Source organism: Harpegnathos saltator, unplaced genomic scaffold, assembly GCF_003227715.2.
Source record: "Harpegnathos saltator strain DR-91 unplaced genomic scaffold, Hsal_v8.6 scaffold827, whole genome shotgun sequence".
Lineage (NCBI taxonomy): Eukaryota > Metazoa > Arthropoda > Insecta > Hymenoptera > Formicidae > Harpegnathos > Harpegnathos saltator.
The window spans coordinates 55,054-81,890 of record NW_020230679.1 but is presented as its reverse complement, the minus strand read 5'-3'; the positions used below and the strand labels follow the sequence as shown (position 1 = coordinate 81,890).

At 40.5% G+C, this 26,837-nt stretch overlaps 3 protein-coding genes across 3 annotated transcripts in view; all 3 read left to right on the top strand.

Annotated features, from left to right (window-relative positions):
* Positions 1 to 13,624, top strand: part of qless (decaprenyl diphosphate synthase subunit 1 qless) — a 45,070-nt gene extending 31,446 nt beyond the window's left edge. Inside the window, exons 3-8 of the mRNA XM_011153209.3 lie at positions 2,513 to 2,646; positions 4,359 to 4,500; positions 9,856 to 9,945; positions 10,663 to 10,794; positions 10,903 to 11,097; positions 11,824 to 13,624. Coding sequence (XP_011151511.1) covers positions 2,513 to 2,646; positions 4,359 to 4,500; positions 9,856 to 9,945; positions 10,663 to 10,794; positions 10,903 to 11,097; positions 11,824 to 12,045 — 915 coding nt within the window. The 3' untranslated portion in view covers positions 12,046 to 13,624. The remainder of the gene's footprint in view (positions 1 to 2,512; positions 2,647 to 4,358; positions 4,501 to 9,855; positions 9,946 to 10,662; positions 10,795 to 10,902; positions 11,098 to 11,823) is intronic.
* A 2,909-nt stretch (positions 13,625 to 16,533) lies between these two features.
* Positions 16,534 to 17,547, top strand: LOC105190444 (J domain-containing protein CG6693). Its single transcript, XM_025306989.1, has 3 exons — positions 16,534 to 16,576; positions 16,918 to 17,232; positions 17,336 to 17,547. The coding sequence occupies exons 1-3, from the start codon at positions 16,534 to 16,536 to the stop codon at positions 17,545 to 17,547; spliced, it is 570 nt and encodes a 189-aa protein (XP_025162774.1).
* A 2,090-nt stretch (positions 17,548 to 19,637) lies between these two features.
* LOC105190442 (uncharacterized) lies at positions 19,638 to 26,761 on the top strand. Its single transcript, XM_011153210.3, has 2 exons — positions 19,638 to 22,612; positions 26,584 to 26,761. The coding sequence occupies exon 1, from the start codon at positions 19,930 to 19,932 to the stop codon at positions 22,225 to 22,227; it is 2,298 nt and encodes a 765-aa protein (XP_011151512.1). The 5' UTR covers positions 19,638 to 19,929; the 3' UTR covers positions 22,228 to 22,612; positions 26,584 to 26,761.
* The last annotated feature ends 76 nt before the right edge of the window (positions 26,762 to 26,837 follow it).

Here is a 26,837-nt window from a genome sequence, read left to right as displayed (position 1 = left end):
ATTTACAGCTTAATTTAATTAGCGGATCTCATCAAATTTCATCGCGAAAAATAAATTATTAATTATTAATTATAAAGAATTATTAATGAAGCCGAGTGATTTATTTATGCACGCTGTGAACAGATTTATATTCCGTACTATATTTACCTTTATTTTTATTGACAAATGAATTTGTATTCATGAAGTCAATTGTCACGCGGTTGAACGGATTAATTTCTTCTCATATTTTATTTCAAAAATATTATTTTTATATATCTTTCCTATTTTATTCTAGAAATATTTTAAATGTTATTTCATTGTTGAAAACATATTCGTGATTAAATTTTACGTATCTAACGAACAAGAAGAAGAAGAATAAAATTTATTTATTCACGTTTTATTGCGTACGAACTAATTTATGGGATCTAATCAGCGGACCTCGCAAATTGCATCGCGAAAAACAAATTAAGAATTATCATGAAATTTCTGATATGAATATATCAGGGTTTACACGTGAAAATAAAAAAAAACTAATTTGTTACTAACAAGTGAGGAAATTGATTAATATTTGTTTCGAATATGAAAACTTAATCATCGTTCGCGGATATACGACAATAATAATGCATATATCGCTGCTTGTAACCCTCGTTATATCGGCGAGGGACACTTAGATCGGGATGTTATTCAATGTACACATTGGCTATTTCTTTTCGCCTCGATAGATACGGTCGTTGGTAGGCGCACTTTATAAATATTGATGAAAACCTGCGCAGTTTTCACGCGGCGTTCCGCGCTTAAGGCGTTTCGAGCCCGCGAGCGAAAGCAGCCCGACTTCACGGTCTGCATATGGTCGAGAGAAGAACTTTTACTCACGGTCGCTGTTCGTGTACGAAGCGTTATGTGAAATTCATCCAATCTGGTGGGACGAAAGTATTTCGCTAGTTTCGCTGCTAGTTTAACTTTGCCAATTGACACTGCAAAGATACGACTCGTAGGTACAAATATTGCCGAATGAAAACTATACTCCGAGGCACTGTTTCGATTACAGCTCAGTGTCGACGATGTAACAGCGTGTAAACATGATATATGTGAAAATGTCCAAAAGCACGGTTTCGCGACATTTTTCATCGTCGTAGATTGACCTCATTGGCGGTTGTTGGCAAGACAAAAGAAATCGCATTTAACGAACCATCGTGACGAACGTTATCTGATTTGAGGAAAGTTAGAGAAATCGACTATTAGTATCTCAAACGCTGCATCGATAATTGGACAATACCTCCTTCTTAACCTTCTTTGCATCTTTCTCCTCCACCTGCAAGTTCACCTGTTCGACTTCCTCTCGCGCGAATGGACGGAGGACGCACGAGAAGCGACACACTGACGTATGTTCTCGGCTTGGAGTATTCGAGCGGAACAAACGAATCTGCCCAGCAGGCTCACATTGCCCGAAAGTTCAACTGTTCGAATAATTCCGGCGTAAGCGAGAGGAAATGATATCTATCGCAAACGGAAAAGAAATGGCTTCACTTGTTTCCGTCGTAATATGTTGCTTAATTTCCCAGTGGAAGGATATGTTTCTCAGATATTATAGAACAGTTTTACACAATCTGATTCTTGTAACACATCCGATCCTTCAGATATCCCGAAATTAGAGATTCTCGGTTTCGAAATGCGAAGTGTTCGAGCTGCTCGAACGGCCGAAGATTCCGTGCGCCGTACGTCGAAACTTAACACACTCTTCTGGACAAATTCCAAAAGGAACTTTCAGCCGCGGTGCGACGTTTGGAATTCGAAGCACCTGGTCTGCCGACGCCGACGACGTCTCCTCTCGTTTCTATTGCAACGAAAGCAGTTTTGCCCCGCGCATATTTAATTCCGCGCGATTGCGAGACGGGTTCCGGTGTCGCTTGTCGAAAGGACGAAAGCTACAGATTTCTCTTTTGGTTACGCTCTCAGTTCGGCTAAGCCACCGCACACGATGGAGAAATCCCCGAAAATGTCTGGAAAAACGAGAGTGGTCGCTAGTGTTGAATCCATATTTTGAATGATGGGATGTAGATTTCTCCTGCGGTGAGAGAAATGCGCTCGCTCTTCTGAAAGACAAACGAACAACGAAACCGTATCCTCTTAATTAATAGTCGATTCTAGACAAGTATTAATTAATAGTTTGTTTAATAAAATGGTTTTCAACGGTATCTATAAACGCTATCTTTATCCATACGACATCTTAATCGTTGATCGACATTCTAAACATCGGCAAACATTGGTTACTTTTTGTCGATTACTTAAATTTATGTCCACTCATTATTGCCCAACCCCTCCTCTTAGCTACTTCTCTCTTAAATCATCCAAACTCGCGGATTGAGTTATCCAACAATAGTTTGACTGACAGAGCACAGATTTTCTCACGATTGTGTCCGAGAATTCAGCTGAACTTAAGATGATATGAAATATAAAATCGGATTATAAGTATCGCTCCAAAAGTCCTCCGGTTGATACATAATTAAGGATACGTGTGTCGTTGTGATTTTAGGAACTCATCAACGCAACTACGCAGAAAGAATTGCAACCAATAGCTACGTATTATATGGATGGCCAAGGGAAGGCGTTGCGGCCCATGTTGAGCATACTGATGGCACGAGTTATCAATTACCACAAGGGAAGCGAGTAAGTGGACCGGCGTTTCTAACCCAGCAAGCGAGAAATGTTAGATCAACATTTCGAAATGACAACCTCGTGCGCATTTTTCGTACAAAGGCGAAATTTTTCAACGGTGTAACGCCGCGTACACAAACGCGTGTAGGGGAGAGATTACAGGATTGTCGTTAAGGAAATAGGAAAACATAACTATTTACGTTAGAAAACCGCGTTAGAATAATTATATGTAAGTTTCTTCAAGATAGAAAGACTACATAATATGCGTGCAGAATATGTCGGCGATTGCCCGTAAGCCGTGCGCATGCTCTGCATTAAGATAATTCTAATTGGCACAAAACGTGCGATCTCAATCGCGTTGCTTTGACATTTAATTTCTTAAAATGAATTCCTCGGCACCGGCCGGCGCTACTTCCGCTTGAGCTACGTGTCTGGAAAGGAATATTGATTGAATAATGTTGCGGACAACACGTTGTGCAATTAGAGAAAACATAGGACGACCGATAAATATAAAGAGATTGCATTTTTGCACCAGATATTTTCCCTCCTTTTTTCTTTTTTCTCTTTTTTTTAAGCAATTAATGATGGTGGAAAAATGCAGTTTTTGACAGTTAATAACTAAATTAACACATTTCTTCTCGTTCCTCATTCCTATTCGAGTGATCAACGAGAATCTCGTTGTCTCGAGCGCGCGATACATTCCTCCGGTAAAGAGGCTATTATGTCTTTAAACTTTCGATTAAACGGGCGATTTTCGATATGAAATCACGATCGATCATAGTGCAGCGTATCGGTCGTGTTGGAAAATTTACGATTATTAAAACCTCGCGTGTGTAGAGAGCCTTCTCTCGATCGTCTTGTTAACGCGAGCTGCAACGCGAGCGATGAATCTGCGTGAGCGTGAGAAAACGTACGTTCACGGCGTTTAGAAAGCATTAAAAGTGTCGACAAAGTGGTACGCCAGAGGCGAGTGGATCTCTAACGAAAGTGGCGAGCCGCGTCATCGTGGGTGAGCTTACTACAACGAGCATGAATGAGATGCCACGTGAATGAGAACTACGGTATGTGCGTTGCGACCAGAATTGGATACATTTCGCCTCGGATAACTTCTCCACCCCGAGCAACTTTCGTTCTAAATAATTCTATATAACATCGAATGTAATTAAATAGAACTTTTCAACACGTTCGACTCTTTTCACCATTTCCGTCGCGAATATCGATCGAGAGTCCACAGAACGATACGTTATCTTATGCTATTTCTCGAGAGCTTTCAATCGGTATAAATAAAAATAATATCATTTATATCATATATTAACGAGAAAATATTTTTTGGTTACGTAAAAAAAACATATATGTACAGAGAATCGAAAGTACATAAATCGAAAGTAGCGTGACTGTAAAGAGTGAAAAATAAGAATAAGTACTATAATAAGCGGTTTATATAAAATATTTTTTGTCGTGAGCCAGTGGACGAGACAGTAAAGAACCGTTGCATAATTGATAGTTAAATTAAAAAATCTCGCGCATAAATGTCTACGAACGGAATTAATAAAGAAAGAGATACGATGAATACACAGATAGGTAAAAGATAATAAAGAAGTAAAGACATAGATAAGTAAAGAAACGAATACAATAATATAAATGGATAGTAAAGTGAATGGAAATATGCATAAATTAATAAACAAATGAGCGCCGCGACACAAAGACATTCCTTTTGCTTTCAGCGTTCTCTCGTACTCGCAGCGGCGAATAGCGATGATCTCGGAGATGATACACGTCGCTTCCTTGTTGCATGACGATGTGATCGATCAATCGGATAGCCGCCGAGGCAAACCATCGGTGAACATCATTTGGAGCCAAAAGAAGGTCGGTTGGATTTGCGTTTTCTCTCTCTCTCTCTCTTTTCTTTTTCTCCAGTAACCAAAGTAACCGGTTGTGCAGAGCTTCAATCTAGAATCGCTCGCGTCGAACGTTTACTAAAATTTTTGTCGAAAGTGACCACCGCACGCGGTGACCGGTAATGACGACGGTGGAAACTCGAACTCTCTCTCTAAAATACCGGAGGAGGAAAGAGGCTAATGCGATTCATGGCCGAGCGTTGACCGTGCGTGCTTTCTTGATTTGAAACCAGTAGTGCGATCTGATTTTTTCTCCGGTCGTGTACGTGTATGTATATGCGCGTATGTTTTCGCAACCAGAAAATTTGACGGGACATTCATTAACGCGAATATACAACTAAGGGGTTTCAAACTGTCTTAGAAATGGAATGTACCTTGATAACTTTTTATATGATGAAGTAGAGTTGAATTTATTTATTGATATGATGAAGTAGTGTAGAATTTATCGAACAAAGAAAAGGGAGAAATCTGTAGAAATAGATCTTGTGTAAAATCATCTCAACCCATGCTCGATATATCCCTAAGTCTTTAATCGGAAGAGATCGAAGAATATTAATAATCAATTCGGACATGGACACGCGTTGCGAAATATACGAGACGAACGACACGGAATTCTTTCGAAAGTGACGACTGTGTGTATGTGTGTGTGCACGCGAGCTAATCGCGAGCTAATTGACTCTTGCTGAAATTATATATGTTATAGAAATTGACAGTTGGATAGTGGATAATACGTAATGCGATCGAAAAATTTACCTGTCAAACGCGCAATGGAAGCGCACTGTCGTTCATTATTAATTCACTGTACGTCCTGCAATGTTTTTCTCGCCACCGTGTACTTTCCCTTTTTCGTTTCGAGCTTGAAGAACATACGACACCGGTGTTCCAGACATTTTCGAACTGACTCGCGATGCGCTTTGAATCCATTGTTACGTTACTCGCGATCATTTACGACGATATCCTTTCGCAGTCGCGGGACGATATCCGTGCTTTTCCATACGAATTAGTCGCGCAAGACGTTTCAATATTTATTAATTAGCCTTCAATTGTCACCGCCGTTGTCGCCGGTTGCGAACAGTGAATAAATTGCTTCTTGTCGTCGACATGTTTATTACTCAAGCGTAATACGCAATGCTTCTATTTCCATACGAAAAAACGCAGTTAGAGCGCAATTGGCGAGCTAGGTCAGCGTAAAGCTATTAACAAATAACTGTCGTTTTGTTTCTTCTCTACTTACTCTCATATGGAAAACACCTATGAAGACATGCGCCTTTTCTTTCGCACAGTTACTGATTCTCAGAAGAGTTCGTTGTGCAATTTTGTTGCAGGATCGATCCGCATTCAGCAACAGAATTGCTTCCATTTTCCAGCATTAGCTCATTTTCAACACCGTGAATTCGAGAAATTCTTTCCCGAAATAGAATTCATTAATTTTGCAAAATATTTTTGTGAGCACTTTTATACTGAACTGCGAACTAGGAATTTTCCTGCCGATTTATCACGTCCTTAATGAGTATATTCATAATAAATACAATTTATAAAAACATATAATTTATAATGAGTGAATTTGTGAACATTTGCTTATATATAGTCGCCTGTGACGTGTCTATGATTTTTGACTATTATGAGGGAATAAATCTAGTTCTGACGTTTTAGCATTTACACAATACAAAAGTATAATTACATGTGATGGAAGTGTGACTATTAGGCAACGCAAAGAACAGAACGATTGCCCTCAATTCCACGACCTTACAGTTACCACTTCATATCGTGTTGAATCACACATAACTTCCGCTCCTTTTCTTCTCTGTAAAAGTTTATCTTGATACAAACTCCTTCTAAATCCTCACTCGATAATATATTTATCCTTAATAAAATAATAACTTGCGTGCAACCTAAACAAGCAAATAGCCTATCGATTCTTCTTAAAAAAAAGAAAAACATTTAAAATATATTTGCCTTATTCTAAAAGTTATTCTAAAAATTATTCTAAAAGTTGTTTCCTGGCGCAATTTGATAAAAAGATTTATTATTATCTGTAATAATGAATCGATATTGGATCGGGCTGCTTTCTGAAATCTTTCACGTCCGAGAAGAAATTTCTAAGGAAGAAAAGAAACAGACGTGTTACATGACTCAACGCGGTATGTAACCACCTTGGACCGTCCGTGCCGGGTGATCTAAGACGTTTGGAGAAGCAACGCCCTAATTCCCAAAGCGGTGTTTTAAACGGAACAGCTCCCACGGTGGGCTTAAAGACTCGGTTCGGCTTAGAAACGAGTGAAATGGAGATTGACGATACAAGTAAACGGGAGAAATGGAGATTACCAATTAGTCGGTGGTACGCCGACGTTGCGTTGCAAATTGCGTAACGGATTCGCAAAGAGTACGAGCGTTACGGGGCAGGTTGAAAAGTGTGACAACCTTGACGAGCATCGGAATTAGCGCCTTCCGATGAAATGGAAAGCCCAACGGTAGTCACGAAAGTTCCGATACTGCCTCCAAGGTGCATCGGCTGCGTAAGACTGCATGCAAACACACGCCTACGTGTGGAACGAACGAGCTAATTGTGTAACGCAATTCGGGTCGTCGCGTTAACGTACCGCTAATCGAGAGAACTCTTGCTGAAGTCTACACACATAGAACGAGGATGTCAGGTCGCGGATGCGAGGTCTGCGGTAAATTCCTCTTCAGAGCGCGGCTCGATATAATAAAATCTACCTGTAAAGTGAATCCTGCGTGGAATTCGCGTGCGATTATGGCTTTACACATTCTATCCAAATTTTACTGTTGGATTAAACGGGTACATCCCGAAACTCACACAAACAGTTACAGATAGCCTTCCCGTCCACTGTGCAATTAGTTTCAACTTTTTAAGCGTAGTCAAGAGAAATGAAAGCGACGGTTATCAACGTGTCATGAAGATGCTTTATTCGTCTCTCACAAAAGTAACGTTACACGCTGTTTCTGAATCCGCTGTTGTTGTATCACACGCGTGTCTTCATCATTTTCTTTTTTTAGCGAAGACGACGCTTTGCCGAGACCTGTTTTGCAAGCGCGGCGTAATCGCAATGAGATATCACCGGTGCGTTTTACGCATCGGTGTTGTTTTTGCGGGGAGTCCCTTCTCCCTAGCAGATGTCTCTCGGTCGCGGCTTGAGGCGCGCGAAAATAAGGCGACGCATCGGCGATGCCGGATGTGAAACTCCGAAGTTACGAGCTGCGTTAGCCACGACTCGCTTCGGCTATTGTCACGTCGAACAGCCAAACGATCTTTCGTCAACCACCTCTGTCCCGCCGAGGTATTGTTCACGGAGACGATCCGGAAGCGAGGATGAGCGCGGCTCCGAGTCATTCGTGGCGCGAAAGTGTCGGATCGTCTCGAATATTATTCGAACACTAAACTTCCGGGGGAATCCCGGATGCATAGAAGGTCTCGAGAGTCTGAATGCAACGTTGAAGGTCTTTCGAAAGTTCCCGGAGATCTCCCGGAGATCTGTCATTATCAGGATATACAAAGCATACGCACTATCTCTTTAATTATGATATGTCCAAGAAATCTCCATGTTCAATTAATCATACGCGGAATTTCGCGTATATTACAAAGAGAAGATTTCATCGGTAAAAGCTACGTTGCTTCGCCTTGAATAAGAATTTTAAGAAAAAGCATTTGTTCTTGAGAACCATACAAAGTGAGTTTATTAAAATCCGCAGAAATTGACTTAATTTTAAAACAACATAAATATGACATCTATTAATTATATAACGAGACTTCTTTTCTTGGAATTTTGTGGTGAACGTTTATTCATTATATTTTGTCAACGATGTTTGGATTAAGAAAGAAAAATTATACACATCCAAATGTGTCAACATCCTTGAGAAAAAATTAAAGGAGTTTTAAGCAAACTTAAAAAAAAAATCAACCGATGCCGGAAAATGCCATGGAAATACATTTTAGGTGATGTCCACAGAAAGTTCAAGATACTTTATAAATGTCTAAATAAAAGTATCTCTTTGAGAGCACAAAGTGTTGTGTATCTTTGAAGAGATTTCCAAGGAAATTCCAGTGAAACACCACATGTTTCGAGTGACGTGTACAGAAAGTCGCAGATATTTGTTACAGACATTAACCGGACAGAATCTTGCTTGCGAGAGTCTAGTTGAGAAATTGGAAGAAAAAGAAAGAAAAGAGATAGAAAGCGAGACGATGTGTACTTCACGATCTTAAAATTCGACATAGGACGAGGAAATTTAGAAATCGGCGACATAATAAGCCACGGTCATTAAGACCCGTCAAGATCGCTGCGGTTTCGGGACGACGCGTTCCCTCACGTCGTCGAACAATGTGTTCATCAGCAATTTTACAACGGGAGACCTGTCAACCGCAAATCCATGTACCGATGAAACTGAGTTTGCGGTCCGCAGTTTAATAAGCCTCACCGGTCCCGTATTCGTCCGTTTCATTGTGATAGAATTTCTAGTGCTATTGCGTCGATCGATTTGATCCCGATCCCGATCGCTTTCCATTTCAGACGTTACGTTGTCGGTTCGCGTTCTGATTTCCTCATCAGCTTCCGTCTCGGTTCGGTTTCGAGGCCTAATTAATCCAGACATTGCCCGTCTCGGGGCAATTTATTTAGATCAATTAATTTAGATCGAGATAATGAACGGCAAGAAAGGATTCGGAGTAAGATTATAAGCGAGAGAGGTGAACGCATGTCCTCTCGCGCGATATCAAGTCAAATGTAACAACTACTAGCGGAGCTCCGATTTGAAGGATGTCCAGAGAGAGTGAAAGGAAACCCAGATTATAATTGTGTCGGCTGCGTCGTTAACGGTTAACGCTCAGCGTAACGAGTAGGCATGCGAAGCGACCGTTAAATTGCTATTTTGCGTCACACTTCATTCTTTCGCTTAATCCCTTGAGCGCTACGCCAACCGCACGTGTCGTCTTGCGAGCATCAAATGCGCGTGTATTTGTATCTCTCAAGGAGAAAAGCCGATTGTCCGTTCCGCTGATTCTCACCTATGCAAATGCCACACGAAAGGGTCAGAATTTGCAAGCATCCGAAGGTCTGGAGATTCTCCGAGCTCTTTCGTTTCTTTTATCCTTTACGATTTAATCAATACATACGCCGTTTCTCAAAGTGCTTGCAGATTCCAAAATTTCCGTAGCTTGTAGTAACAAATATTCTCGTATTTTTACTTTCGCAATGTGAAGTTAACATTAATATTTGTAAAACAATGTTATTGTTAATTAATGCTAATACTTCACTCGAGAAGATGGTGCGAAATCGCTCTCTTGACGTGAGTCATATGTTCGTAGGTGGCGATGGCGGGAGATTACATCTTGGCGGTCGCCGGCACGATGCTCGCTAGAATTCAAAACGACGATGTGACTATCGTTATAAATCAGGTACATTAATTAGAGCACACTCTCGTGGCTCGTATTTTCTTTGTTGTTGTAGCTCGTCACTGGATTGGGACGTCAGAGGCGAGAACAAGAAGGTTTTTTTTTTTTACTTCATCACAAAATAATACTTCTTCGCATAAATATATAGAATAAGTGCGTAAATGGATGAAACGGATGAATTATATCGAAGATTCTCTTTCTTCTCGGCTCGTGGATTAGTGATTAGTGATGATAACTGTAGATATTGACTGTCATGATGTCACTATCTGTAATCCCAGTTGAGAGTTATCCAAGAGTCCTTCGAATTAAGCCGCGAGTATGCAAGTGAACGTCGAGTTTCGCTTTTCAGTAAATCTCAAATTTTTCGTTCATTCTAACTTCATTCGAGACGAATTATGGAGATACTTAGTATGTTGAAAATTACTAAGTTGCAACACTTGCAACATGCACCTTGCAAGATGCACCTGGTGAGTGTTGTAAAGTTGTACACTTAAAAATCCAAGCCAACAATGCTATTTTGTGGTTTATGTTTGTGTTCTCTGCACAGTTAGCTGCGAAGTATACGAAGTCTATTTTTTCTCCTATTGCTCAAATGGGAAAAAAGATACGAGCCGAGAAGTTAAGACGCCGGTCACAAGATAGAATAAATAAAAAGGAGGTCGCAACACCTGGACCGGCAGATGTATTTTTACGGCTGATACAAATTTCGCCACTTCATAGATTATCACTGACTTGGTGCAAGGTGAATTCATGCAACTCGGCTCGAAAGAGACGGAGAATGAGAGGTTCGCCCATTATTTCACCAAGACCTATTTAAAAACGGCGAGTCTGATGGCCAATTGCAGTAAAGCGGTAAGCTTATAGATATCTCGTCGTGCACGCATTCTTTGCACATGTACACGAGAAGATGCATAGTCTATTCTTCTTGCTAACGATCGATCGACATTATCTGTTTCACAGGTGGCCACGCTTGCCGAAGTCGATGATCGCATGGTAGAGATGGCCTATCAATATGGCAGAAACGTTGGCTTAGCTTTCCAACTGGTGGACGATTTTTTGGATTTCGTGGCTTCGTCGGAAGCTATAGGTAAACCTGCGGGTGCCGATCTCAAGCTCGGCTTGGCTACAGCTCCGGTGCTCTTCGCTTGCGAACAGGTTAGTATATGGAAATATACGAAAAATTCGGCGAGTCGCGATACAAGTGACTTTTATCGATAGGAGGGGAAGTACAGAGTAAATCTTTCCGAACAATTGCGCGCAACTTAATAGGATAAAAAGCACATAAAAGTATACAGTTTCTTCTCCTGAATATTTTTTTACTCATCTTGATTCAATGTTTGTTCGCAAAAATATTCGTATTTGAAAAAAGGTACTTTTTTACTTCAAATGCGAATAATTCAGCAAAAAATGGTCGTATCAATATACATACAAAGCCAAAGAGAATATTCCTTTCATGCCTCTTCTGTCTCTTCTGTCAATAAACTACAATTTTTTGCTTATTTATATCGTGCACCGTCGTAAAATCGGACCATTATTTTCCAATTTCGCACGCTCTCGCTTTATGTGTGACTCTCCATTTAAAAAAAAAGTTTATTACACATCATTGCAATGAATGGATTCATAAAGTAAAAAATTTAAGCATCATTTTCATTTTCTATAGATTTTTTTATCTCCATTATTTACAAAATTATTGTCATTTGAAATTTGATGATTTTTTCCAGATTTTTAGTACTTTTTTGCTTGTGAGTGTATAATTATATCAAATTGTGCAACCGATTAGAAAAATATTTTCGACATTTTCCATTAATTTTCTTCTTACGGGAGATAAATGTATAATTTTATTGATATTTGTCCAACTGAAGTGTTGATGTTTATTGGCAGTATCCGGAGCTGAACGCGATGATTATGCGTCGTTTCCAAGAGCCCGGAGACGTCGAGAAGGCTTTCGATTTGGTGCACAAATCCAACGGTCTCCAACAAACGAAATTCATGGCGAAGAAGCATTGTGTAGAAGCCATCCGAATTGCGCAGTCCTTCGCCAAGAGTCCGTACCAAAAAGCTCTTACTGTTCTGGCCGATCTGGTCCTCAATCGCATGAAATAGCACCGCAAAGGGAAACGAGGACTCGAATGTGAGCGGGATACGATTTCGATATCTATTTATAATAGTTACCGCCGAACGATACGACGGACTGGTGTCGCCGATGGAGCCAGTTGTCTCGTTAAATTTTACAGAGCAAAGATACTTTCATCTCGTCCACTGTCAGGTCCGCTGTGCACGATCTGTGTGTAATTCGCAACGAAATTCGGATCTGATAGCATCTGTAAAGAGATAAACGTTCAAATCGTTCTACACTGAGGTCCCTCCGTACCAAAGTTCTCTGTACGAGAACGCATCAAAATAACAAATGGAACTTTATGCTGAATTTTGCCATGAGTTACACAGATCGTCCAAAGCGAGCTTCGTGCCACTAGCCGAAATATCGTATCGGTATAATAGTACTTTTTATCTAAGGATTTTTATAAGTCGCAATTAAGTGAAGAATCTTTGAGATATAATGGTTATAAAATCTTGCTGGTGTTAATATTGATGTATTGCAATCGATGGTGCATGCGTTGCGCTATTGTATTGCCGTTCGTGAATTCTTCTCATCCGAAAGAAAACGAAAAAAAAAGAAAATAAGAAAAGAGAAAGTAAAAATAGCAATCGACGCCTCGTGACATAATTTGTAAATGTCTGAACGTTAATTCTGCTTCTTTCGGATTAATAATTGCCCGAAAAAATGCAGAAAGTGCACGATCACTCCTCTTAAGTGCCTAGGCATGATTTGATCTGTGTGTAAGCGAAGAGGCGCGTATTACCTGATTATATAGATTATTAGCTAAAGGTAATAATGTAAATAAAGCAATCTATATAACGGTAGAGAGATAATGTATTAACATGTTGATAATCGTTCACATTGAAAATCTTTCTCCTTGTTCGCATTTGTACATCGTTGTCATCGAATGAAAAGAATGCACAAACACTTTTAGATAGATAATTCGATGACTTAGCGACAATCGTGACGTGACGACATGTTGCGACTACATCAAAAGGAAGATCTTAATAAATTTTAATTTGTTGTAGAATCTTAATTCATTGTAGTATGAACAAGAAAGAGAAACACAAATCAAAAATTGGAAACAAAATAAAACGCTAATACCTTTTTATAATATATTCTTTATCGTACGTCTTTGTCGTAATCAGTTAAATCAGGTGTAGATTTGTATTTTCTTTTATAGAAAAGGGAAAAAACAGAACACATATATAATTTCTTTCAAAGAATATCATGCAAACAGATAGAAACACAACGCGGTGCCAACACTAATTTCTTATCGACGCACAATTTAGGGTTTCGTCAAAAACAGCGGGGAGAATAAATCTGCCAAAGAAGACAAGCCGGTCTTTACGATTCTCCCGCCGGTTTGTTAAAATTTAATTTCGCCCTGTTGCGATTAACCAACACTGTTTACCGCCTCAAGTCAGAGTGTATGCTATCAAGACACACAGTGCGGGATTTTAAGTTAAAGTTATTCAAATAATATTTGAGGAAAATACATCTACGTTTCTTTTGCCACATTTCGTTAAATAGGTGAACTGCTCAAAATATCGATAATATATTACCAGATATGTAAGTATATAAATATCTAATGTACAATAATTTATATTTATGATGTGAATTAATGTACGTATGCATATACATATACATATGCATATACATATACATATATATATAATGCAATACATATAATTATCGTAACATAAGTCGTTAATTAAGAAACAAGCATGTAATTATGATTAAATATAGACTTAATGAGTAGAGATAAGAGATAGCAAATTGATGAGATAAAGCGAAACACAATCGAGACTGTCGATCTCTTCTATATTTTTTGTAATATTTATTTAAACATTAAGAAGAGAAAGAGAGAAAGAGAAAGAGAGAGAGAGAGAGAGATATTCTATGAAATGAAATAATGTTACGAGAAACGAAACGAAAGTGCACATCATATATTTTGAAAAGTATCAGAAACATTGTCTCATAAATTTACTTTCACATAATTTATTTCCACTTACTTTTAGAACATTGAAATTAGCATACATCTTGCTTTTAAATGCGATGTTACATGATGGGTGCAATATGTCGAAGTATCACATTTGGAAAATAAATTTTTGATATAAAACACACGCTGGTTAATACAACTTAAAAAAAATGAGGTAGTAGATATTTCATATATATGTAATTTTAATTTAATTCTCTAACTGTTAGAGGCATCCGTATGATTATGATCTTATACCTCTATAAGCATGTTTAAAGTAATCGCATATTAAATATATTACTAATAGTTGGAGAATTAATTAAATTAATTGACAGCTCGGTATATTATACAGCAAAATTAAATTAATATTAATCTTGAAATAAGTGTTTCGTATAACAATTGAGTCAAGTTGCTGTTAAACAATTGATATAATGTTAAAATTTCTGTAAATAACGTGAAATATAATATAATGTGTGCTATATATTTTATATAACATTTCAATTCTATAAAAAAAATGCGTGCGTGCGTGTATGTGTATGTACACTTTCGTGTTTGGAGTAATTTCCTATAAAACTAAAAAAAAACAGTGCTATAAGCACAATGGTTGGTAAATGAAATATAACTTGGATTGAATCACATGAAAATATTTTTTTAAATATTCAATTATATGTTCATAACAAAAAGAAAACTACAAATTACTCCGTATATTGTAGTTTGGTAATTGTTATGACCAATTATAGCTCCCTTATTTTTAAATTCTAAGCTAATGAATAAGCCCAGTTAAATGTAAGTCCAATTATTGTGTTGGGGATCGCTAAATTCAAATGTATAAGTTCTTTTTAATATAAATATGAAATTGAAATATACTTTTTTGAATATATATGTATATATTATTTTACAATCTAATGCAGTGCTCCAACAATTTAATCTTAAATAAAAATTATACTATTGTAATCTCTTCTGCTTTCCAAAAATCCTTTTTGAAGTATCCTTTCAATGACTGAAAGAAGCTAATAATTGTCAACGGTCATACCACATTAAAATTACCACTTCTCATCTGATCACTGAAGTACAAACAGCATTGGGCATAGTTAGTATTTGGATAGGTTTTCCACTTGGGAACACTGTGTACTGTTGACATTATTTTTTATTAACTTTTTTTGACAACTTTCCGAGCATTTTACAATTGCCATATATTTGATTTTAGTACTCATGTCTAATAAAAATTTTGCTATTGTATATTCATTCATTCATTCATTCAATATATGGCTCTGAGCAGAGTTAACTCTCCTTCTCTACGCCAATCACGATTTTGAAAATAAAAAAAAAACAGGGACAACGCGTACGCAGTCCCCAAGATCAAAAATATACGCAGTTATGGGAACCACATCTAACCGCCGCAGAGGCGAACAAAAGACTTGTTCTTATTTTGACGTTTCTGCGATGCTATGCGAGTCGCCATTTTGCTATTGTATATTATCAGGAAGAAACCTGAGAGCGGCCACCGGGCCGATTATGTTGGACGCTTTTTCTGCTGAATTCCGACGCGCCCCCTGATAAAATGTATACATACTATATCCGAGCCAATCATGTCGAAGTGCGATTACGCATTTCGGAGTTACAGGTCACGAAATATTGAAAAGTGACAGGTTCGGAAATGACAAGTTACGAAATATTAATTAACGAAATATAAGTGATAAGGTTTCAATCTAGGTCCAAAATAACTAAGATCCTCATAAATTGCAACAACGTGCGCTTACGCGTTATGAAGAATTTGAAGCCGATGTGTCTATTTGATTGATCGATGCAAAAATGATGGGTTACCAAGTATAAATTAATAAATCATGTGCAATGAAGAAGCTAATCTAAACTGGAAACAACGATGATCCGTAGATACTAAATCAGTCATAATACTTTTAAATAATTTACATTTTTTTGGAGTTGTTTGATATATACTACTACGAGCACTTTCATTTTTATTTTATATATGTAATGTATAAAACATATAAGCCATATGACAATTGCATATCGCGGGCTTTTATAATAATCATTATATAAAGTATATTCAATACTGCACCGTTCACTAGATTGAACGCTTAACGAATTCTTACATCCGATTGGCATACATTTTTAAAACTAAAGGAATATACCAATTCGATAGTAATCTTAGATATATATAAGAATTCACTGAACATTCAGGGAGCCATTGGGTGCATTCAGTACTACAACCGCTCACTGAGCGCTAAGTGAGCTCTTGCATCTGATTGGTATATACCTTTACATTTAAAAATATACACCAATCAGATGCAAGAGCTCACTTAGCGCTCATTGAGCGGTTGTAGTACTGAATGCACCCATTGTAGTACTGAATGTACCTGTAGATGTCACTCTCGACTAATGGTTTAAATTACCATATTAGAATGCAGCGCGCGAAAAGTCTTTCACTTCGTTGTCGAGCTTGGTTTACACATTAAATCTGTCAAAATTAGCAGTAATTTTTCGAAAATTTGCCAGCATGGCAAGCTTGCCGGATCTTTGCGAGCAATATTTTGGCGCACGTAATTTCTACGATGTTTTGAAGATATCAAAGACAGCAAACGATAAACAAGGTCAATCAACGTTAGCGTCATATGCACGTCTTAACCTCTATGGACATAACATTTTTGTTTTAAATAAATTTGTAATATAGTGCATTTTTTTATAAAAATATCGTGTTCAAAAACGATTATTGAGCAAAAGATGAAAAAAAATGCTAAAGGATAATATTTGCTTTGAATAGATATAGTTTTTTCCTGACTCAAGATACATAAAACAAGTTTTGAAAAATTTGATGAGGAGAAAAGGCAATACTGCATATTTATTCTCATTTATAATAACAGGTGCATATTTTTGTCAACAGTGAAGAAGGCATACCATAAATTATCGTTACTTGTACACCCGGATAGAGTAGAAGAGAGCATCAAGACTGAAGCAACAGAAAAGTTTAAAGTCCTTGGAAGAATACACTCTATTCTTAGTGACAGTGAGAAACGTAAGATTTATGATGAATCTGGCCAGTATGATGAAGAGAGTGAAGAGGTTGTGATGCGTAACTGGGCAGACTACTGGAGGTCACTGTTCAAGGCAATTACTGTAGAAGATATCAATAATTATGAAAAAAACTATAAGGGATCAGAGACAGAGATCAAGGATCTTAAAAGGGCATATATGGACAGTAAGTGTTTACTTATGCTAAGTTTTATGTTGGAACTCAGATAAAAAATTTGATGGAATTGTGTTACGATAAATTAATATTTATTCAAACATATTTATTTCAGGTAAGGGAGATATGGACTATATTCTGGAAGCAGTTCCATTCACTAATTGTGATGAGGAACCAAGACTACATGATATAATCCAGAATCTTATAAAAAATGGTGATGTCCCAGAGTACAAAGCTTTTACCAATGAAAACACTAAGAAGAAACAACGCAGGAAAAGAAAGGTTAGATATTTAGTACAATTGCTTCTCAATTTGCTGCTTAAGTGAGATCTCTAAATTATATAGTGTTAACGAAGGAATCATTGATTTCCTTTTAATATACTAAGTGTCCTCAAAATAATTTTCAATTTAATTATTGAGAAATATTATTTATTGACTGATATTTCCACTCCCAATTTGTGGACTTGTGTATATGCAAACAATACGATGATTTGACTTTTGATATTTATGTTTTTCGGGTAGTTTGTCTGCTGATTTAGATAAGTTTGTGAAATTTGAGAAGCACATCAATTTACATTTATCATTGGATAATAACACATGCCCATTATTTTGTCATCATTAAGTTGATCCATGAACAGAGTTATAAAAATTACATTGTACTATAGTATTTACATGTTTAATTATTAGTCTGTAATTTTTTTTTCATACTTTTATATTTTTTATTCTGAAGAAGGTCAATTAGCTGAAACATTAATTTGTATAATTTCTAATAATCTCTCGCACAACGGCGACGGCCGTTATGCGAGAGATTATTGATCATTCAATTTTTCTATAATAATTTTTTATTTATATTCTATGATTAATTTTATAAATAATCAAAGATATAAGATCTATTCATTTAATATTTTATTGCTAGTTATATATATATATATATATAGTGTATGTATATGTATAAAAATATATAGGGTGTCCAAAACCATCCGTCCACCCCTTCTAAAATCTAGAAAATTAATTTTTTTGGGGATTTGAAAAATTTTTATAGCTATGTCGGGTACGCTCTTTTGATTGGTGATAATATCAACTTCCGGCTCCTACCAGAAGTGGGTTATTCAGACCGGAAGATCGTTTTTTAAATGGAATATGCATATTTTTATTGCGGATTCCAATTCTACGCATAAAAAAACGTAATTTTGGTTTGAAAAATTTTTTTCGAAAACGTTATTTTTGACCTCTAAATGACCTTTACATTAGAGCTTGAGTCCGGTCCGCACGAAACCCCTTTAAATTTCAGGGACTGAATTGTCGAAAAAATAACACTACAACGATGAATGTTGACAAACAGCAACGATAGTACTGTTATTTTCTCGATAATTAGTCGGTTTGATTTCTGCGACGACCAGCCTATGTAAAGGTCATTTAGATCAAAATAGTTTCGAAAAAATTTTTAACCAAATTAGTTTTTTTATGGTAGAATTGGAATCTGCAATAAAAATATGCATGTTCCATTTAAAAAAACGATCTTCCGGTCTGGATAACCCACTTCCGGTCGGAGCCGGAAGTTGATAATATTACCAATCAAAAGAGCATACCCGACATAGCTATAAAAATTTTTCAGATCCCCAAAAAAATTAATTTTCTAGATTTTAGAAGGGGTGGACGGATGGTTTTGGACACCCTGTATATATAACATAATATATATAATATATTTTTTTTTGTACTTTCTTTCTTCGTTACGATAATCTGTTCCGGATACAATTTTCTTTTAAAAATCGTATAACTTTCTCCTCTTTTTTTATCAACGATATTAAACATTCTTTAAGTACGACATGTTATATTAAAATACTAATCACACAAATTCATTAACAATTATGTTTTTCTTCGTTATTAGCAAATTTTATTATTCAATTATATTTTTATCATAATATCACATTATGCGACATAGCAGTGTAAACGCCGGATTTGATGCTGTACCTTCCAGCAAAGAACTTTCATTAATTAAATTAATTTAATTCATCGAGCTAATATGTCGAGGAATGTTCGTGTGCGAGTGCGGATATAAAGCGATTGACGCTACTTTAACGTGGTCAGAGGAAGAGCATTACGCATGCTGAACGTCACTTTGCTGCCATATAATCTTTTTCCTTTCGCATTTACACACTACCTACGTATCGATCTCCGTGCTGCGATCGAACGTGTTTCGATCGTAGCGCGAATTTTAAATCGTACTCCCTAGCATCCCCTCTACACGCTAAACGGTTACTTCGATCTTTTAACGCCCCGCCGCGCTATTTTCAAGCTTCTCTATTTTTACCAATAGACCGTACAGCTTGACGAACGGACAGATAGTCCGATAGACGGGCGGGTGAATAGAAGGTAGTAGGAGAAGGCACCGTTAGGAGGGGAAAGTCTGGTAAATAAGTAACCTGCGATTGCAAGAGCCGCCTCAGTCCGTGTTACAATTAGTCCGAGCCGTTTGTCGTTAATCGTAATATCCGAGCGAGTGAGAGAGAGAGAGAGAGAGAAAAAAAAAAGAGGACCACTTATGATGACTGTCGTCGCTTTTCCTTCTGTTCTTCCAAAATCGAAATGAACAGTGAGACGCGGAGGGCGGTATCCTCTTCCTTTCTGCATCTAATTATCAGGATTTATTGAAATTAGCCGCGTCTCGTTCTCCCCACTCCTTTATTCGTATTCGTCGGTCTGCGCGAGATGGATAGTGCACTTGTTTTGGCGTTAATCGCCTTCTTAACCGCGTACATCGGAAACGTCGCGGCGTCGTGCCGCGAAGTGCCGAATGATGATATGCTCGAGTATCTTTGCGAGGGTGGCCACCCTAGTGACCTCGCCGCCATGCCTGAGACCACGGAAAAGTTGCGGATCAGTAGGATGCCGTTGCGCCGAATAACCGCCGACACGTTCTCCAAGTTCGGCCACAACCTCTGGGTGCTGAGTTGCTCATACTGCGAAATCAGCGACATTGAGGCGAACGCATTCCGGCGCCTGGTTAATCTTCAGCAGCTGAGTTTGAATAATAATCACCTGACGGCCGTGAAAGCTTCCTGGTTCGAGGGTCTAGACTCTTTGACCTACTTGGACGTCAATTATAATGACATACACGACATTGAGGATGGCGTCTATCAGAACCTGCCCGCTCTCGTGGACTTTAGGATCTCCGGGAATCGACTGCGATGCCTGAACCTTGACGGGATGACGCGCTTGCGACAGTTGAAGCGTATGTTCCTCAGCGAGAATCCCGAATTCGCTTGTCCGTACGCCATCAGTGAATTCTTAGAGAAGCAACGTGTTACTTTCGAACGCGATCCTGAATGGAGAAGACTTGCTCACGACAGGGTCGAAATTCACGTGCCGCCTAGTCACACGGAGGAAGAAGAAGAGCAGGATAGCCAGCAAATCAGTGTACCTACGCATCGGGAGAGACCGCAGCCGGACTGGCGACTTCCTCAGCAACCAGGAGCACCGTTCGTGCCTCCGTCAGCGGGAAACAGGACGTTCCATCCTGCTCAGCATTATGGACGCCGTAGGAAACCGACGACTACCACTACCACCAGCACTACCATGCGCCCCTTCATGCAGTCGCACATACCGCGAGTGGAGCCGATACCTCCGCCCGGAGGCGCGAGGACTTCCTACCAGGTACCGGAACAGTCGCGCCCGGCGGTATTTTACCCTTACCCAAGGATGGACACACCATGGGCGCCGTTGTTAGAGTCGAAGCCGCCTCTGGAAGACACCAAGATAACAACGGGAGCCGACAGACCACCGCCGGCGGAAGATGTCTCGACATATCCTTCGTACGTTCCAGGCACGTTCTCGCACGAGATCACGTCGCTTCATCCGTCGTACGTGACATCCGAGAGACCACGAGCACCGTCGATGGACTCGGGACCATCCTCGGAAGACGTCCAGTTAACGGCGACTACCGGCAAATCACCGGCAGCGGAGCACACTTTGACATACCCGGTATATGTCCCGACGTATGACACGTCTTCTAACCCGCCATCTTACACAACATCGGAGAGGTCGCGAGTACTGCTGGTGGAGCCGAGGCTAACCTCGGAGGACACCACCGGGTCAACAGTAAGACCCGATAGACCATTGTTGACGGAGCACACCTTGACGTATCCGCCGTACGCACCGACAAACGAACTGGTCACCTATCCGTATCCGCCTGTGACAACGCAAAGAACAGAGCTGCCAATCGCGGCGTCAGCAACATCTCCGGAGAACGAGATGACGTGGTCCGATGAATCGTCACATATCGTGGAGGACACAGTGTCGTACCCGCTATATACCGCAACGTCCAACGGTCAGGAGATGACACCTCATGGGTCCATGCAACTAACAAGGTCCTGGTCGACTAATGGTCCTGACGCCACTTCCCGGACCTGGTCGACCGACGACTCGATGGAGTATCGTCCGGACGACTCACGGGAAGACGGAGAACGTCATAGAGAGTGGTCGTCATTGTTGCCGACGGATCGCCAAGAAACGCCATATCATGTGTCGCCGACCCAACGCGCTTATACGTCTGACCGTAGAGTGATCGTCGACGATCGCTGGTCGTCGAGCACCGACGACTTCTTCATCGCCACGGACCTGCCGGTCGAGCACGACGAAGTGGAACATTCGAGTACGACCATGACGACGTCGTCCGACGTCGCCCAGGACGTCGTCAACAAGACAGATATGCATTACGTTATGCCGATGCCGGCCTCGCAGCAGCCGGAGCTGATGCACCCAGTCTCGACGGGCGAGTTCTACCAAGCGCCGTACTACGAGTCGACGGTCACCATGCACCCGCCGTCGCTGAATTATCAGGAACACGACGATGACGAGGAACCGACCACTGTCATGGAGATGACCACGGATAAGCCGTTGCCGGATTGCCCGCCGAAGAGTTCGTCACCACGAGTTCGACCGGCCTCCGTGCTAGTGATGTCCATCGTCGTCGTCATCTTCGGACACGTCATCGTCACGGAATTTTAGTCCCGATCCCAGATCGCGGCTCCTTCGTTCTCGCGTCCGGATCGGTAAAACACGTGCCGCGCGGGGATCAGTGTACGCCGGGTGTAATTTTAACAATTAGCAAGCCGCGCGAGAGAGGAAGGATCGAGTTCGTTTCGCCGATCCGACGACGACGTCACGCGTCGCGTCGCGTCGCGTCGTGCTGTGCATCCTTGGACCTGAGCGCGCATTTAATATTTAACGTTATAATTCTCTCTCCCGTGTAGCAATCCAGATATCTCCTTAACGACGCTTCGTAGGATTATTACGATTAACCACACGCGACTATTTAACGACGACGGTCGATGCGGAGTGGCGCTTCTTCTGCTTGTTCCTCGGGAACGACGGGGTCAGCTGAGTCCAGTGTGTAGGTATCGCATTTCAGAAGTGCGTTGGAAACGAAGAACTTGTCAATCGTTTCTTTTTTTCTCCGAGTCAAGGATTTTTCGCGAGTCAAGGATGTTCTGAAATCCTGAAATTTTCGGGGAGCATCTTTACGCCAGGAAAGATAAAAATTTCTTCGAGATTTTTATGAACTTTGGATGAAGGTTCATGGATATTTTATCGAAGCAAATTATTGGGAATTTCTCTAAAATTTTCTCTCTCCGAGTATTCTGTCTTTATTTCTGAATCGAATGTCGCATGAAATTGCTCTTGATTTTTTGTGTTCTTTGAAACATATTTTGATTGGCATCTCGTTGATATTGGAATATCCAAAACAGTTCGCACGACTCCTTAAAGTTTTCTGTTTCCGTTTTCCAAACCTGAAGGGAAAGAAATCCTGCGGGAAAATAAAATTTTCAAAATACGCGAAAAGTTGCGTAACATAAGATATTCGACGGTGCGTCATTTCAACATAAAGTTACACCTTGAAACTAACTTTAACACTCCCGACTTGAACCATATAGTAAACGATCCAAGTAACTTTGTGTCCAAGAGAGTTTGTGTGTGAAAACGTTTTTAATTTAACTGCAAACCTCGCGCGTGCAAGGAATGAGAAATGCGTATTCTAATTCCGTCATCGTCCGTGTATGTGCGTATATGTGTGTTTGACGATTGATTAATACCTACACACTCGTTAGTTATAAGCCGGCGCCGCGAGCCCCTCTGAAGTTTGTTGGTCGCTAAATTTAGAGGATCTTTGATGTAATATTTCGATCGGACGCGATTTCGTTACCAGGAATCAATCCGAGACGTCGCAGTTATATGCGTCGCATATATAATGATGTATCGCGCGATGCGTCCGCCGCGTGTGTGAGAACGCCGACGATGGCGTCATATCGAACCGGGATTTTAATCGCAATTAACTGGCTGGCTCGATCGTCGTTGCGTGGTAATGAAATAATTACCAGTGTCATCGTTCAATCGCGCGCGGTCGTGTTACGTAACGACCTTGCGCTATTCGACTCGACTCCGCGCAAACGTGTTAAATATACACTCAAAGGCATCACTGTGTTTCGAAGTCAAGTTCGCGCGACAGCTTCCTACTTCATTCTTCGTGTAACAGGTGCATCCGCACGAGATCCCCGAGAGATCGCTTGCGCCAGAAAGAGAAGACAAAGCGTTAGCAATGGTTCTTGAAAAAGCGCCTCTCTTGAGGCTTCACGAACAATTGGATCGCACGAAAATGATACCGATCTCTCCGAGTTTTATTCGAAACCGAAGGTTCCCTGAAAATTTGAATTTTTATGTGACGGAAGATAAATTATTGACAGCGAGTCACACGTAGATATACATGTAAGGATGATGTTAAATGCGCGCGTATGTGTGAGATTATTATTCAGTGAAATTGATTTAGGTTTTCGCGAATCATCGTCTCGAAAGTTTTCGGATGGTAAAAAGTTGGATCTTTGCATATGATATTGTATGAAATCAAAAATTCTCTTACAAAAGTTTTAAGAAATATGTTAAAAGTTTCAAGAGACTTTCAAGATTTTTTTAATTTTCATGACTTTTCAAGTCTTCTCGAGCATTCTTCTTATAATACCTGAAATTTGAATAACAGGTCCGAGAAGATCCCGGACTTTCATTGTGCGAATACAAAATGATTCCGACGCTTTTCGAGGCCCGTCGCTGATTATATCGTGCGAGTTTATCTCGCACACTTTCAAGAATTATCTCTAGTTTGGGACGTTTTCGTAACGTGGCCTTTGTCGCATTCTACATATCTCGATGTATCTCTCGGGCGCATCTGTAACAGAGATGTTCTCGGAGACCATCATATACCATGACCTTGTCGAGTGATTGAAAGCTCGCGTTCTGATCCGTTATTATAAACGAAAAGGGCCGGAGCTGATCTTCATCTCGCGCGCATGTGCCTCCGTCGCGATGCGAGCGAGCAAGCGAGCCCAATCCCGCCGTGTCAATTCTTCATTAACGGAATTCCATGGCGATGACACGTATCCCGTGGTGAAACGCGCGGTTTCACGCCGTCTGTATCGCGGCTGTTCGATTGGCTGTTCTCAATTATTAAGCTACTTGATTTCCTTAAGCTCGAGGCACGACGCCAAGCATTCCGATCGATGTAGACGCCAACCGCGCGCGTTGCAAGGTCGCGCCAGAGGCTTCCGTCTTCGATTCAGTCAGATGTATGTATACGATGACACCCTCGATGACACCTGACGCGACGTATGTCGATAGCGGAAATTCTTTGTGCGGATAATAATGCAGCCCTCATGTGTGCACTCGCTGGCGCGACTGCTTTTCGATGCAATCGCGAAAGTTGGCGTAATCCGACAGATGAGAGACGCAAGATACCGAGGAAGAGAACTCTATTGTCATTCAAGAAGGAGAGAGAGAGAGAGGAATGTTAAAATAGAAGTGGTCCGTTTCGTCCGCATGGTATTACCGCTTGTTGTTTGTTGTTGATACGCAGACGAAGTATCTGCAACTTCCATGCCTCCGACTCCGAGGCGAACGTAATGCGTCCCTCTCTAGTTTATAACCGCTGACGAATCCGTCTCGTCCGTCGCGCTCGGAGTTCCGCGAATGCGTTGTGCAATGCGCCGGTATTAGGAGGCAGCCAGTTAAACGTACTTGCCAGAAATTATAAATAACGGAATTTCTTCAGCTACGGATTATGGAGTAGGTCACGCCAGATATGAAGCGTCATCGACGCTTGTGTACCTGTGGTGGCGCATCATTGCCGAAAATGCGAGACCTTGCAGCGCGCGACTGCGAGCGAGCGAATCTCGGGACAATGTGCCCGCACATTAAGGAACGAAGTCAAAAGATGTGCACTTCCTTCCTTCCTTCCTTCGAACACGCAAACGTCCGTGTAATTATTGAGAAACACGATGTGCAATTTTCAATTCTGTCGTTGTTTATTCAAACTTGTTCGATCCGGTTTCGTCCTCAAGTCGCGATAACTTCAAGTCGGGTTACGCGATAAATGTCATCTCGAGCATCTTCAAATGCGCCGAATGACGCGCTCGCTCTCTACTATGCTTCTCATTCGATATCTACGAATTCGAGCGCCTCGAAATTATTTTTCGCAATTTCAGCCGCCTAACAGCCAACGGTATCTCTCAACATCTGGACATCTCAATATCTCAATATATGGACGATATTTTCCGCAACATTTTCTTACGTCAACGCGATAATCTATATTACGTCTATATGATATTGTTTCTGTCAAAAGCGGCATTTCGATTGATTCCTCTCGGGGCCGTTTTCACTCGTTTATAAGTTTACCGACTCTTGTGAAAGCGAGCGGAGGGTTTGTGAATATATCCTCTAACCGACTGCCAGCGTAAATCTCAGAGTCTCGTCGTTTCAAACGGGCGATCGTTGTACCACAAGTTGGCATCGTGCCTTCGTTTATCCATCTAAGCCGCGCTCGTAAGCAATGCATATCCGGTTGCTCGCCCGATAGAATCGATGACCCCCTCCTTTAAAATTAACCTGCTTCAACATACTTGACAAAGAGAGAAGGAGGAGGAGGAGGAGGAGGAGGAAAAGGAAAAGAGAGAGAGGAAGAGACGCTCGTTCCTCATCTATATGCGAGTCGCGTGTGCGCGCGATAAACTCGAGAATCGACGCGTGGCGCGCGTTTCGGAAATAGGATAATGACGCAGATTGCGTTTTCGCTTTGCGTTATAAGCGGGTTGCAATCAATCCCGTTAACAGGAACGCACTTGTACGTCGTGAACGGCCATTATCAGGCCGTAAAATCGGCATCTCCTCCGCGGCGCGGCATGTCTGGATCGAATTATATATCGGAGTTATACGAGTTAAACCGGCTAAGTCGCCGCTACATTAGATCCGACGCGAGTTGGATAGTAAACAGCCATCGGCCTTTTGGCGCTAATTGCTCTCGATTGGCTTCTCTGATTGCAGTGGGCCAGGGAGGCGGCGGAAGCCGAGCGCCTGGAGAAGATGTTGAAGATCGAGAACGAGGAGAACGCAGCTGCGAATGATCTTGCGCTAGTGATCCAGAATCGCAACAGAGCTCGTGCTAGTCAATCGGACAGTTTCTTCGACTCCTTGATCGACAAATACGCCAAAAAGGCTGGGAAGTCGACGACGACGACGACAACGACGACAACGACGACGACGACGAAGACGAAGAAGAAGGCCACTTCCGCAAAGAC